Source organism: Malania oleifera, chromosome 3 (assembly GCF_029873635.1).
Source record: "Malania oleifera isolate guangnan ecotype guangnan chromosome 3, ASM2987363v1, whole genome shotgun sequence".
Lineage (NCBI taxonomy): Eukaryota > Viridiplantae > Streptophyta > Magnoliopsida > Santalales > Ximeniaceae > Malania > Malania oleifera.
In genome coordinates this window covers 72,962,357-72,976,703 of record NC_080419.1, presented here as the reverse complement: position 1 = coordinate 72,976,703, position 14,347 = coordinate 72,962,357, and the positions used below count along the sequence as shown (strand labels likewise).

Sequence of the window (14,347 nt, the reverse complement as noted above, 5' to 3'; positions counted from 1 at the left end):
AAGCTTCAATAAACATTAAGCTTCATTCGATCATCTTTCTTTGAAGTATAATTTTTCAATAAAGCTTGTGAGTACTTGATCTTGAATTCATCTACTTAATTCCTGGAACATCATCACTTGACCAAAACATGTTGAGTTCCCTTGATTTGTTATCATCAAAATAAGATTCGTAAGCCTTGTTAGGCCAACACAATTGAATTGAGATAAACCTTTTATATTCTAACCAAATCATACCACCAAGAATGGCACCCCTTTGGGGATCTTGAATCAACTTGTAAAGGTCAAGAGGATAATTTCTTCTCAGTGAGACTGCGCAGAGATGAGTCCTCTGTACTTGGTAACCTTTTTACATTTTTATTTATCAACAAATGCATGATTAGTGATGGTTCAAAAAACCGTCACAAATATAAAGACTATTAGTGACGGTCTTTCTCTTCAAGCATTCTACTTGAGGACATGCTCCTCTCGTTAAATTTTATCTTAAAAAACTCATCCAGTTTCTCATTTGTGGTGTCAAGCACATTGGCACCATTAGCCACAACATTATTTCTATATATCCTATTTTGCTTCCTGGACAATATCAGCAATAGTTCCTATCCGTTCACTGCTATGAAGATAGTCTCATACTGGCCCATTTGAATTTTAATCATCTTCACGAGCAACCCACCTATGCATAGATAATTGAACGAAGATATTTCTTAATTTCTAGAACATTCCCTTTTAATACCGTGATAATGAACAGCTTCAAAAGATCTCTTAAACTCTATTGCATTTCAAAAACCAGTCCAATCATTGCAGAACTTCACCACATCCTCCCTAGTCTATACACGGTCATTCCAAAAGGTATGAACTTCAAAAGGTTTAAATTTAGAGAGTTTTTTCAATCAATATTCACTATTATATCAATGATAGTTCTTCCATATTTTTTGTCCACTATGTTAAAAACAATCCCAGTTCTGAATTGGCCAGACATAGATAATTCCGCTTTAGAGTTTGAGAGGTTCGACTCATCAGCTAGGTCAGTTTCTTGAAAATTTTCCTATTCCAAAAGGATCATTTGAAATAGAACCAGCTTCTCTGTCTACCGACCATGAAGAGATTGCTGTTCTTGAAAATTTTGAGGCAAAAGCTCAAAAAACATAGCCCCAAGATTTGTGTTCTAGTGCTTTGGCAGATGAGACAAAGCCCACAATGGGGCACAAGGTTGAGAAGGATGCTAATTTAAACTCTAGGAGAAGAAGTTCTGACAACATCATAGAAAATTGTTGTAATGCTAAAGATTCAAATCCTGTAACCTATGAAATACTTGACCTAGAATTTTGTGACTTTGATACTGGTAAATCCCTAGAAAGGTTTTAGGTTGTTCAGATATGGGCATTGTATAGCGATGAGGATGGTTTGCCAAAGTACTATGGTCAAATTATGAAGATAGATGCTCTCCCAAATTTCCAATTCCACGTAAGGTGGCTTGAATCCTACTCACTGCCAAAAGGCATAATTCAGTGGCATAAGAAAGACATGCTCATTTGTTGTGGCATGTTTAAACTAAAGAAAGGCAAACATTGTACTTATGATGCCATTGGTTGCTTCTCCCATCAATTAAGAGTGGAATCCACTGATAAGAAGGGTGAATATACCATCCTTCTCAGGAAAGGTGAAGTTTGGGCATTATACAAGCACTAGAAGGCTGAAATGACACATTTTGACTTGGGAAAAAAAAAAAATGTGAATATGACATAGTGGAAGTTGTCGAAGAAAAAGATTTTTGGAGGAAAGTCTCTGTACTAGAGCATGTCTCTAGTTTTAACTTGATTTTCAAGGCTTAAGAAAGAGATGAATCACCAGTGGTAATGGAGATCCTTAGGGCTGAGTTGCTTAGATTTTCACATCAAATTCCTTCATTTCAGCTGACCAAAGAGAAAGGTGGCAAGTTAAGAGGCTTCTGGGAGCTTAATCCAACATATTTCCAGTTGTTTTCTTTGGTTTAAATTGAAAATTGCAGGATGTCAGAGCTTTACCTCCCCTAGTACTGAGCGAGTGTGTATTTGCTTCACTAGCCAGCAACTTTGCTCTTAGGGCGGTGCTTTGGAAACTAGAGTGATTTTGGGGGATGACACCCAGATTTTGGAATCTGTTTGGATACTTGACCAAATCCTAGTTTGAATTATGTATCGCTTATCTCTTAAATTGCTCATTCAAAATGTACATGATTTTGGGTAGCATCTTGGCCACTTAGGTGATTTAGAACACTAATGGGGCTGATATGTTTGTTTGGAACAATGAGGTGATTCCTTGGTCATCTTTGTTTCTGTAGGAAGGCCTAATCTTTAGGTTTGGATTATCTGTAAGATAAACTACTTGTTTTAGTTATTAGTGATGGTTCCATAAACTGTTACTAATATAAGATTATTAGTGACTATTTTTCTAAACCGTCACTAATATAGTTAAATAAATTATTCTTATATTTTTTAAAAGAAAAAACTATTAGTGATGGTTTACCAAATTTGTCGCTAATAATAGGCTATTCGTAACGGTTCTAATAAACTGTCACTAATATTGTTGACTTTTTCCCAGTCAACAAAAGTACTATTAGTGACAGTTCTATAAACCGTTACTAATATAAGACTATTAGTGACAGTTTAGAAGAATCGTTACTAATAATGTATTAGTAGTGACAATTTTTAGGAACCATCACAATATTGTTGACTTTTTCACAGTCAACATGCATTATTAGTAATGGCTTATAGAACCGTTACTAATATAATACTATTAGTGACGGTTAATTAACCATCACTAATAAGTGCCTTTTATTAACACTTTGAATTTGTCACTAATACCCCAGGAAATGTCGCTAGTATTTTTTTGGGATAGTTTCCATACGAAAAGTGGTTTCCCGCGATGTTTTGAGCGGGAAAATTGGGTTTTAGTGATAAAAGTATAAGTGACAGTTTTAATTTCGTCACTAAAATTACCTTATTAGTGACAGTTTTGAAAGCCGTCATGAATACTTACACTAGTGGTGATGGTTTCTAAAAACCATCACTAATACGCACTTTTAGTGACAAAATTAAAACTGTCACTAATACTTAATTTCGTCACTAAATCCAGTTTTTTTTGTAGTGAGAGAAGGAATGAAGACCAAGCAATAGTTGTCGTGTGAGCGATTTAGTGAAAAAGATCCCCTTAAGAAATCGCCAAACCATTTTAGGAACTAAGTGGAAAGTAGCATAGCCCTAGTTGTGCAAGGCTAAATCAACTTTTGGATGGCTAAAAGGAAATTGCCATAGTGGGATGCTGACTCGTTTATACCCCTTCATTTATGTGACTATCACATATTTATGCTGTTGAAAGGATTAATATACCTCTCAAATGCATGGTGCATTGCCCCCTAGTGAATGGCGTAGGGAACGTACCCAAAATATTCCAAGGAAGCAATCCATTGAATAGGAGAGTCAACTATAATAATTGGACCATTAATGTTTAGAAATGGTCTTAGTTCACGACTAGATCTTTAAATGCTTTAAATTAATGACTTGCAATTGTAACTATGATTTGGGCACAATTTGAGGTAAAATGTAAATCTAAGTTTGACTTAAGGAGGGTATAAATATGTGACAGTTTCAATTGTAATGGACCTTCAACACATTTAACTTAATTCATGTAATATGACAAACAATTATCACTTTGACTTCTACACAACTTTTTTTTTTTTTTTTTTTCCAATTAATGGAGGGCGACACTTCCAATTATTTATTAATATACTCTCACTTTTGGCGGAGGAATACCGTGATTACATGACAATCATTGGGAGATTACAGATAAAAAAGACATTAAAGGTCTCCTAAAAACAATACCAACAACCAACCAAAACATGACTATAAATCCTACCAAAGCTAAATAAGAAATAAATCTAAACAAACCTAACAAAAACAAAAATAAAAAAATAAACTAAAATAAAAAAATTTAAACCAACTAAACAAAAATTTTATTAGTTTATTTCTATCTCTTTTTACCTATACTTCCTTAAAACTCTATTCTTTTCTCTCTCCCTCTCTTATCTCTTCTAGTTTAGTTCCCATCACCTCCTTCATTTGCTTTCCCTTTTTTACGATTTCCACAACTTTCTCATAATCCCTAACCTTATACCTTTGACGAAAGCTAGCATAACAAGTCTACTTACAACCAATCCAGTATTTGCTCGTCTCAATCATATCATCACTTCAAAAGATACTTAATTTTTAATTAAATAGAACTATTTGAGGGATTGTTGTTTTACATATTCTTCCCAACAATTATTTGTCCGAGTCCGAGACATCCTAAATATCGTGGAAGGACATAAACAATTTTAAAAAATTTGAAACTTCTCTTAAACTTGCATTGATGAGTTCCAAATCCAAGGTTGTTTATAGGGTTTAGGTCAACGAGTTTGGATAAGCAGAGGAGAAGTAACACCGGCCAAAAATGTCTGCCCGTCCACATTGATAAATACATATATTGCGGAAGGTGTTCGAGCGGTTGGAGTGGTTGAGCTGCACAAAGTGCTCATACATGAAGACAGCAGATATGGAACACATGCCTGCAAGTTGCTGTATGCATCGCCAATTAAAGCTTTAAAATTAAAGTTGCATATGTGCGTAAATAACTGATGACATCAGTGGATTAAACTATAAGATAAGATGCTAATGGGTTGATCGAATGATGAACTTTTAACCATAGTCTATGCTGCACACAAACACACGACACAACACGCAGGAAGCAACTAAAAGTTTGAAGAGGGCAAAAAGTTTACAAGTTAGGCAGGCAAAAACTAAGGAAGAAACTAGCTAGCTAAGTGGCTGCATCTTTAGCCTGTGCCTACCCTGGGCAATTAGAGTTGACTTAACTAATTGGGATGCATGAATCTTGGGCATAGCTCACGTATTTCTTATCCCCAACAAGCCTTTATGAATGACTTGTTAACCCTAGAATCTAGCTCATATATATATTATAACAAAATCCCGATTTTATTGATAGTTATGGTTTACGGCGGAGGAAAACCGTAGTAACAAGCAGGACATATGGGATTTACATATAAACTATAAAAATCATCACAGACATCAAAACCAATAAACAAATACCAATATACTAATCCTAATAAACCAATCTAAACATGTTTATATGGAGCCAAAACCAAACAAATCAAACATAAGCAAAAATCAAAAGAAAACCAAATGATGTGAAATATTAAAAAAAAGGTTTGGAATACGACCTCTCATTTTACTCGGTAGCACATCACTTACAAAATATCTCCTCCTTTTGCCTCACTCACCTTAACGAGCCAAGAAATCTGCCACCTGATTACCTTTTATTTATTCATTGTTTTATGCATACAGTACAACTGATTAGATAAATAATTAAAGTGTGATTTTGAATAGCAAGTATAATATTAAATTTATGCGATTTGTGCAAATATTACATGTTGCGGGAGAGAGAAGGAAAACAAAGTGATCAAAACAATTTAAGTGGCTGCATCTTTAGTGTGTGCCTACCCTTGGCAACTAGAGCAAGAAGAATCTTTGAGTTGACTTAATTGGAATCCATGAATCTTGGACATACTCACTTATTTCTTATCCCCAACAAGTCTTTATGAATGACTTGTTAACCCTAGTATCTAGCTCTATATATGCTACATTTATTTATTAAATATTACATTATATTTATTCATTATTTTATACATATTGTATTATGTGTACATTAAAACTGTATAAAGCAGTGGATAAGTAATTAAAGTGTGATATTTGAATAGTAAATATACGGCTAAATTTACGCCATTTGTGCATATATTACATGTTGTGGAAGAGAGAAGAAAAACAAAGTGATTAAAACAATTTAAATGGTGATGACAATTTTATAATTTGGGAACATCTCAATAATATGATCATAAATTATATGTATTTGATTGTGTTAGAGATCTTCGAAAGCAATTTATTTTCAATGAAATTCATTAGAAAGCCAAAAAAAAAAAAAATGAAAATGTTTAAATATAGAGATGTGATATATATATATATATATATATATATATATATATGTAAAAGATGTCATTTTGTTTTTTCATTTCCTAATTTGTTATTTTTTTAATAATTTTGCAATTAAAGTGTGGAGCCAATCAAATCAAACAAAATATTTGCGCACCTAACTTACAAAAATATGTAGGCAAATTAGAAAGCTTAATAATCTTTTTTTTTTTCATTTTCGATTGTGCATTTGAAATATGAATTGACTTGAAGTTGAATTTGTGTAGATTTGGATAAAATATAATATAAAATTATAGTGAGTTTTGTTCAAATCCAAATCAAAGTCCCAAACTCATGATCCCAAACATTACCTAAGTGTCATATATATATATATAATTATTGTTTTATTGTTTTGATTTTCGTTTTCTTTTATTGGGAATGCAGGAGGCTAAGCTGCATGCACTCTGGTTGGCTCACACTACTCAGATGAGGTTTCATTTGCTTGCTCACTCAATTTTTCTCCTCTATATAAATGCCACCTTCCTACTTGTTTTTTTTTTTGGTTCAATTTTAGTGCAAGGTTCGCTAAACCTACCTATCTTTAATTGAGATGCATGAAGGAACCATATAATATATCTTCATTAATGTTTTTCAATTGAAAATTTTTGCAGCTAAATAGCAAAGAAAAAGTTAGATACAATGTATGAAATACTTAGGAGGAGCAGATTATCATGAGTCATGACAAGTTAGAAATTCACCCATTCCAAAGATGATATAACCAGACAATTCCTAAATCTTACATGAAAATACTATTTCTTATATCTCGTGGTTCAATAAAAATAATTAGGCTCAATATATTGAAAATTACTTTTCCATTGTATTTATATCACTAAAAATTAAAATTATTTTATTCATATATAATGGTTCTCTTTTTTAAAAAAAATATTAATAAATTGCAGCACATAATTAAATTTTTGTTTGATAATATTTAATTAGGATATAATTTATTTTCTTTTCACTTTTTAACATGCCTGAAAAAGTAAGCATTTTTTTTTTTTTTTTAAAGTTGCAAACGAGGTTTGGGGTTTTAAGAAATGTCCCTCATCTTGAAGTGATGCCCTGGCTAGATACCCAAGAATTTACCTTCAAAAATTATATTCAATTCTCAAGCTACATGAGTAAATTGTTGAGAATTTTAATTGTGAGTTTGTCTTATATTATAAAATTAAGTGAACGATGAGTAGTTATATACATGGTTGGGCCTAAAACTCGATAAGCTTAAATTTTTGGGTCAAGTTAATGTTCAATCATGTGTATCAAGACTACTCATATACTCCTCCATGCTAACATAAATATATAGAAAGGCGCCCTTCATTTAAAAGTATTATCTGCGTGCTAACTGTACCTATTCCCACTTGTATAAATGTGTGTAGAGAGAGAGATAGGGACATAGAGAGAACAGGCAAGAGAAACATACGAGAGAGAGAGAGAGAGAGAGAGAGAGAGAGAGAGAGAGAGAGAGAGAGAGAGAGAGAGAGAGATGAGCAATGTCGTAGATGATCATGAATTCCAGAATGAGGAGTCTAATTGTGAATCTAGCATGGATGCCGACAAAGTTGCAGCTACAGATTTAGATGATGATGGAAGGCCCAGAAGAACTGGTACCTCTCTCTCTCTCTCTCTCTCTCTGTACACACACACTGACACATTATTTATAATATAACTGGTTAATTGTTGCTCTGTTTTTTTTTTTTAATTTTAATTCTCTTCCTGTAATTGCATTTGGGTCTTCCTTTAATTCTGATGAGTTGGAGCATTTAATCCCTTACAAAAATGACTAAAATATGAAAGTAAAGAAAAAAAAAATGAGATCACTTGCATGCTAATTAATAGCTTCCAAACATTTCCTCATTCATTTTATTTCTGTATTATATATATATATATATATATATATATATATATATATATTACATGAGTATGGTTCAGGCTTATGCTTAATAGATTTCAATCTAATGGCCTTCTTATTTGGAAAAATAATCAAATTTCTTTGCACTTTCCAACGTTTAGGAATATATATGTATATATATATATATATACATGAAGTTTGTTTAAAACTATCCTCTTCAGTCTTCCCATTGGATGACTCTTTTATTCTTGACTGGGGAGAAATTTAAATTAAAGTTTAACATTAAAGTATAATCATTGCACCAAATACAATGAGAACACATTTAATTTGTTACACTAAAGTTTCTCAAAATTATTATTCTAATTATTTTTATGCAAGCTAGCTAGACATGTGCACGTTGGCAATATTAAATCTTCACTTATACCCGATAGGTTTTCAAACCGCAAATTTATATGTGCTGCACATCCTAGCTAAAACATTGGCATTCAATTGGCAGGATAAAAGAAATTTAAGTGATTTTGGTTTGATATAGTTTTATGCACAACAAGATCATACAATCTGACTTTTGATTGTCTTTTTGGACTTTTTCATCATTTGATTAGAATTTTAACACACAATGATTTATTTTATATATATGAATTCTTGTATAGATCCAAAAGTGTAGAATACTTGACTAATGCGAATCTTTGTAGCCAAAGTATACTTTAACTTTTGTCGTCGATCAATGGTGCAATAGGATTAATGTATTTATGTGCACATAATTTTTAATATTGAAAATGATACAAAAACTTATTTCATCAATTATATCAAAATTCAATGAATTTATAGTCCAAAAATAGCAAACTTGATAGCTTAAGCTACTTAATTTCATGTGACAAGCATACATTGTATATTCAATAATAGTGTATGTGGGTTTACTTATGAAACTTTTTTTTAAAAAAAAAATATTAAAACGACAAAAATGTGGCACCCTCTATCAATACTCTAAAAAGCAAGAATCGTCGATTTGCAGCGCGCGCGCGCGCGCACACACACACACACACAGATATATATATATATATATATATATGTGATTATTCAAATAATTATAGTTCTATCATTGTACTCACATGAACTTAATTATGAGAATAATAACCTTTTCACACCAACTTATTTTTCAAAAGCAAAAGAGCTACTTTAAATAGTTCTTTCTTGTCATTTTATTTTCATAGTTACTTAATTTACACTCTTTTTATTTTCATTTAATTTGTTTTTTGTTATAGGGAAAATTTGGTGTTTTAATCAACTCATCCAATCCATGAAGAGTAGAAGGCCAAAACATGGATAATGAAATATTGTTTGATTGAAGTTATAAGAATGCGATGAAATAAAAATATGCAAATATCAAGTGATAATTCGATTTTATTCCCTTCATATGTACTATGAGAACATATAATTAATGTCTTGTGGGACATTGACGAGAATATAAGATTTTCATATTTGAAGTTTAAGGTTCTAACACTTTGTTGTATTTGACTAATATTACAATACTATCATATTTTATGCAATTGAAAGATTTTCAGTGATAATGAATTTCTTACAATAGCCGAGTATGTTTTGTGGCCTAGAGAGGCTAGGTTAGGCTAAGTGTGCTAATTAGTTTATGTTAATGCAACACGTGTGTGTGTGTGTGTGTGTGGGGGGGGGGGGGGGGGTAATAAGATTGGCTAAAAGGGTGAGCTTAACCTATATATATGACTGGTCATGCTCTTAAAAAGGATTCGACTACCCTCTACTTTTTCTTTTCTTCTTATGTTGTTCATTTCATCGAGAGTATTTATACCTTTAGAAATTTAGGTTCTCTATAAATGAAAATTCAAAGACAAGATAGGATTATAAGTAAATATCAATTGTAACTGCAATATCAGTGTCAAATAAACCTAAAATAACAACAACAACAACCAAAAAAAGTCATGAAATATGCATATATTAATTGATGTAAAGTTCTCAATAATGTACGAACACTTTCAATTATTTACACTTGATAAAGAGACTTGTAATTTTTTCATGTAAGATTCGGAATGCATGCATTACGCACAAAATCTTACATAAATGTTTAGTCTTGACTAAAATGTTGTAACTCAAGTCATGAATTGAGATTTACCTCGAGACATATCTTCAATTTTTATGTGTCTAAATTTTAATTAACTAGTAGGTTCCAGAGATGACGTAAAGAAAAAATTGCTTTAAAGTATTTCTCTCTAATTATCCATGGCCAGCCGGCCATCAGCATGCAGAAATTGCATGCATGCATGTTGTGATTTGGGGTGCAGCTTGATTAATGGCGATATGATCGACTCTGTTTCTTATAAAGTATGGCATATGTTAATAATGCATGTTTGGGATATTGCATGTAATTCACATCAACGGCTCGAAAGCTAGCTAGGAATTTTAATTTAAGTAAAGAAGAAGAGGTGCATTAAGCATATAGACAGTTACCAAGCTAGCTAGTTAATGCATGGGTGCAGGGACGGTGTGGACGGCAAGCGCGCACATAATAACAACGGTGATAGGGTCAGGGGTGCTGTCATTGGCGTGGGGAGTGGCGCAGCTGGGATGGGCAGCTGGAGTTTTCACCATCCTCGTCTTCGCCTGCATCACTTTCTACACTTCCAGTCTCCTTGCTGATTGCTACAGGTCCCCCCAACCCCTGTCTGGTTCACGGAACTACACTTATATGCAGACTGTCAACTCCTACCTAGGTACCATTGCTGCTACCTTGAAACAGATGATGATAATGATATATATATATATATATATATATATATATATATATATATATATATATCTATTTTTTTCAATGTATAATTATTATTATTAATGATGATCATAACCAGGTGGAGCGATGTCCTTCGCTTGTGGATCAGTTCAATATGCCAACCTCACTGGGATGATAATTGGTTACACTATCACTGCATCCCTCAGCATGGTGTAAGTTAGTTAATTATCCACATTCATATATATTCATGTACAAAATAAGGATTATGAACTTGTTTATAGAGAGAGAGAGAGAGAGAGAGAGAGAGAGAGAGAGAGAGAGAGTCTACTTGGGTATCATGCATGCATATGATATATATTATACATTGTAAGTATAGGGAGTTAGCATATGTGATTTAGAATTGAGATGAAGCAGGACCTAACAGCTAGTCAGATTGATATGTGTGTGTGTTTATGCACATGCACGGATGGATGCATGCATGCAGGGCCATAAGGAAATCGAATTGCCACTACAAGAGAGGGCGGGAGGCAGAATGCAGGTACTCCGGCAATCCGTATATAATAGGGTTGGGTGTTTTTGAAATTTTCCTGTCTCAGATCCCAAACTTTCACAAGCTGGCATGGCTCTCCGCCATTGCCGCCCTCATGTCTTTTGGATATGCCTCTATTGGCACCGGACTTACCATTGCAAAACTCATCTCAGGTATTTCATTGTTCTTAATTTATGCATTCCAGTCACCAAAATTAATTATTAATTAGGTCAGGCATGTCACATTTTATACAATTAATCAAAATCTTAAATCATCATTAGGTTCAACTGCCAAATCATATCACATTTTAAACAATCAATTAGATCATTGAATTTTGAATGATATATATGTTTTGAAAGTTCGAATCACTTATTGAAAATCATACGAGATAATTGATTGGATTTCAAAATGTGACTGCCTAATTTTTGGAAAAGGGGGGTCCCACGTCATGTGTTTATTTGGGGGCAAGTCTTGGCCAGGATGCATGGAGTAGGTTTCAATTTCGTAATACACTTTTTATGGGATAAAAATGTAAGGCATAATAGGCTAAAGTAAAAAATACTTTACAATATTTAATATTTAATATCAAAGTCATCCTAAGGGTACTGTCAAGTGTGGCCACTTTGATATATGAGAACATTAGAGATAAGATGTGTGAACATATCATGATTCTGTATTAGGGAACGAAGACTTGGGCATATAAAATAATGGAAGGTAGCCATTAATATAAATCGAGCCAATTGTGCTAGGTGTTTTGGAGCTGGCTAAGTGGCTCGTCAAGTTGGTTGGACCTTCCATTATCATAAAAATGAAAATGTCTATATGTATTAGCTAGCTTTGGCGGGGGCACCAGGCCTTGCCCTCCATGCCACCCAACCTAATGAAAAATTAACGGGCTTCCGGCCCAAAAATGGGTTCCACTAGACTATTGACACAATGTTGAAGGTTAGTACTACTCTAGAACATTTTACCAATTGAGCTACAAATTTTTGCTGGGTTGTCAAAAGCTCAGATAAGCAAATAGGCTGGGCCTGCACTTGTAACGTACAATTTCATGGGCTTGCAGCCCACCTAAAGAGAAGCAAAATGACTCACTGAGTGACTGAACAGGGCAAGGAAAGAGGACGTCCCTAAAAGGATCAGAAGTAGGAGCGAACTTATCTGCAGCTCAGAAAACTTGGAGCATGTTCAGAGCATTCGGAGACATTGCATTTGCTTTCACTTATTCCCAAATTCTTATCGAAATCCAAGTAATAACCCAAACTTGCTCATCATAATCAACAATATTATCAATTAAGTTAGAGAATGCAAGAATTAAACTAGTTTCAAACTGCATTTCTTTGATTTCTCAGGACACACTAAAATCCTCACCGCCGGAAAACAAAGTGATGAAGAAGGCTAACCTGATCGGGGTGTTAACGACGACGACATTCTATGTGATGTGCGGTTGCTTCGGGTATGCTGCATTTGGGAGCAACGCGCCAGAGAACATGCTCACCGGGTTTGGATTCGACGAGCCCTTCTGGCTGATCGACTTGGCTAACGTTTTCATTGTGGTGCACCTAGCTGGAGCATACCAGGTTACATCACAAACAATCCAAACATTAACATGTGATTGGGAATTTGATGGAATTGTCCCCTGCAGTAAGGTTGCAGGCACAAAGTATTAGCAAATTAATTTACAAAAGTTGGGGCATTATTTTGATTATCTGCATTAAGAATAGTTTTGCTTTGAAATCAACTACAAATTGTTTTCTGATCAGTCCAAGCCATTTTGAAACCCCAACCTTAATACTATGCTAGTCTGCCTTACTCTCTCTGTACCAAAACTCTGTCCCATCCGCTGCCGAGAAACTACCGGAAAAAGAAACGTAACTCGCTATAACATTCTGAGATTTAATTTCTTTCTCCAATGGACAACTGAAAGTACTAATTAACATAGAATTTCTGATCTAGACTGCTACATCAACTAACTAGCTAGCGAGTTAACTGGAATTTCTAAACCATTTAAATATGGAACAGGTAAATGCGCAACCAGTATTTAGCGCGTTCGAGTCGTGGGCTAGCACAAGGTGGCATAAGTCGAAGTTTGTAAAATATGAGTATCCAATAAGCATTGGTAAGATCAACTTGAGGATCAGCTTGTTAAGGCTAACCTGGAGAAGTGCATTTGTTGCGACGGTGACAATGGTGGCTATGGCGCTGCCCTTCTTCAACGAAATCATCGCACTCCTCGGGGCGATCGGGTACTGGCCAATGACGGTGTACTTCCCTGTGGAGATGTGCATTGCGCAAAAGCAAATCAAGCGGCGAACATTCCGGTGGGTCGGGTTGCAGGTGCTCAACTTGGCATGCTTGCTCCTGGCCGTGGCTGCTGCCTGTGGTTCAATCCAGGGCCTCAATGAGGCCTTCCATACCTACAAACCCTTCAAGTCTAAGGAATAACCATGAGGTTAATTAATATGGTTACACTTAATTGTGTATATACATACACTTTTTATATGTGATGTTTCCACTGAGAATCTGTAAGCAAGCATAATAAAGTGAGTTTGGGATGCCATGGGTTTCAATTGGAGCAGGGAAGGAATAAAATTGAATCAGCCAGTCCAAATCTTGTTGATAGGAAAATATTGCTGAAGGAAAAGACAAGAAAAGAAAAAGAAAACCCCTTAAGATAGTTTGCCCTGAGGATTACCATGTATATTCCAATTGACCCATCATTCATGTTCTCTCTCTTCCCCCCCCCCCCCCCCCCCTTTTTTTTTTCTCAAATCACAGCCAAAAACGTGAAAATAAAATACTATATATATATATATATATATATATATATATAATATAATATATATCTGTCAAGCATATACCCAGAAAATAGATTAGATATTCAAGCTCTTACAAGGATGATTAAAATCACTTTATAAGAAACTAATTTACAAAACCCAACTAAGGAAAAGCAGAAAGCATCGTGTTACAGCAAACACAGCCCTAAATCGAAGAGAAAACTGCGAACAGTCTCAATTCCAAATGAACATGACAAATTAAGATTACAGACATGTTTGGCGCTTCACCAAATCACAAATATATTCTGGGGCAAAAAATCAGGAAAAGCTTTTCCTGAGAAGTTACTAGCTAGACAGCAGCAAACAACAACAACTGCATTTTAC

General features: G+C 34.2%; 1 protein-coding gene across 1 annotated transcript; it reads left to right on the top strand.

Moving 5' to 3' along the window:
* Positions 1-7,533: 7,533 nt before the first annotated feature.
* LOC131151372 (amino acid permease 8-like) lies at positions 7,534-13,631 on the top strand. The gene is made up of 7 exons (XM_058102617.1): positions 7,534-7,654; positions 10,407-10,640; positions 10,776-10,869; positions 11,142-11,359; positions 12,297-12,436; positions 12,539-12,766; positions 13,209-13,631. Exons 1-7 carry the CDS (start codon positions 7,534-7,536, stop codon positions 13,629-13,631), a joined length of 1,458 nt encoding a protein of 485 aa, XP_057958600.1.
* Positions 13,632-14,347: the final 716 nt, after the last annotated feature.

Bases quoted from the DNA above. Each gene is read 5' to 3' on its own strand.
- LOC131151372 (XM_058102617.1), top strand. From the start codon at position 7,534: ATGAGCAATGTCGTAGATGATCATGAATTCCAGAATGAGGAGTCTAAT. The intron at 7,655-10,406 runs GTACCTCTCTCT...GCATGGGTGCAG, and splicing joins TGGAAGGCCCAGAAGAACTG to GGACGGTGTGGACGGCAAGC. The intron at 11,360-12,296 runs GTATTTCATTGT...GTGACTGAACAG, and splicing joins CATTGCAAAACTCATCTCAG to GGCAAGGAAAGAGGACGTCC.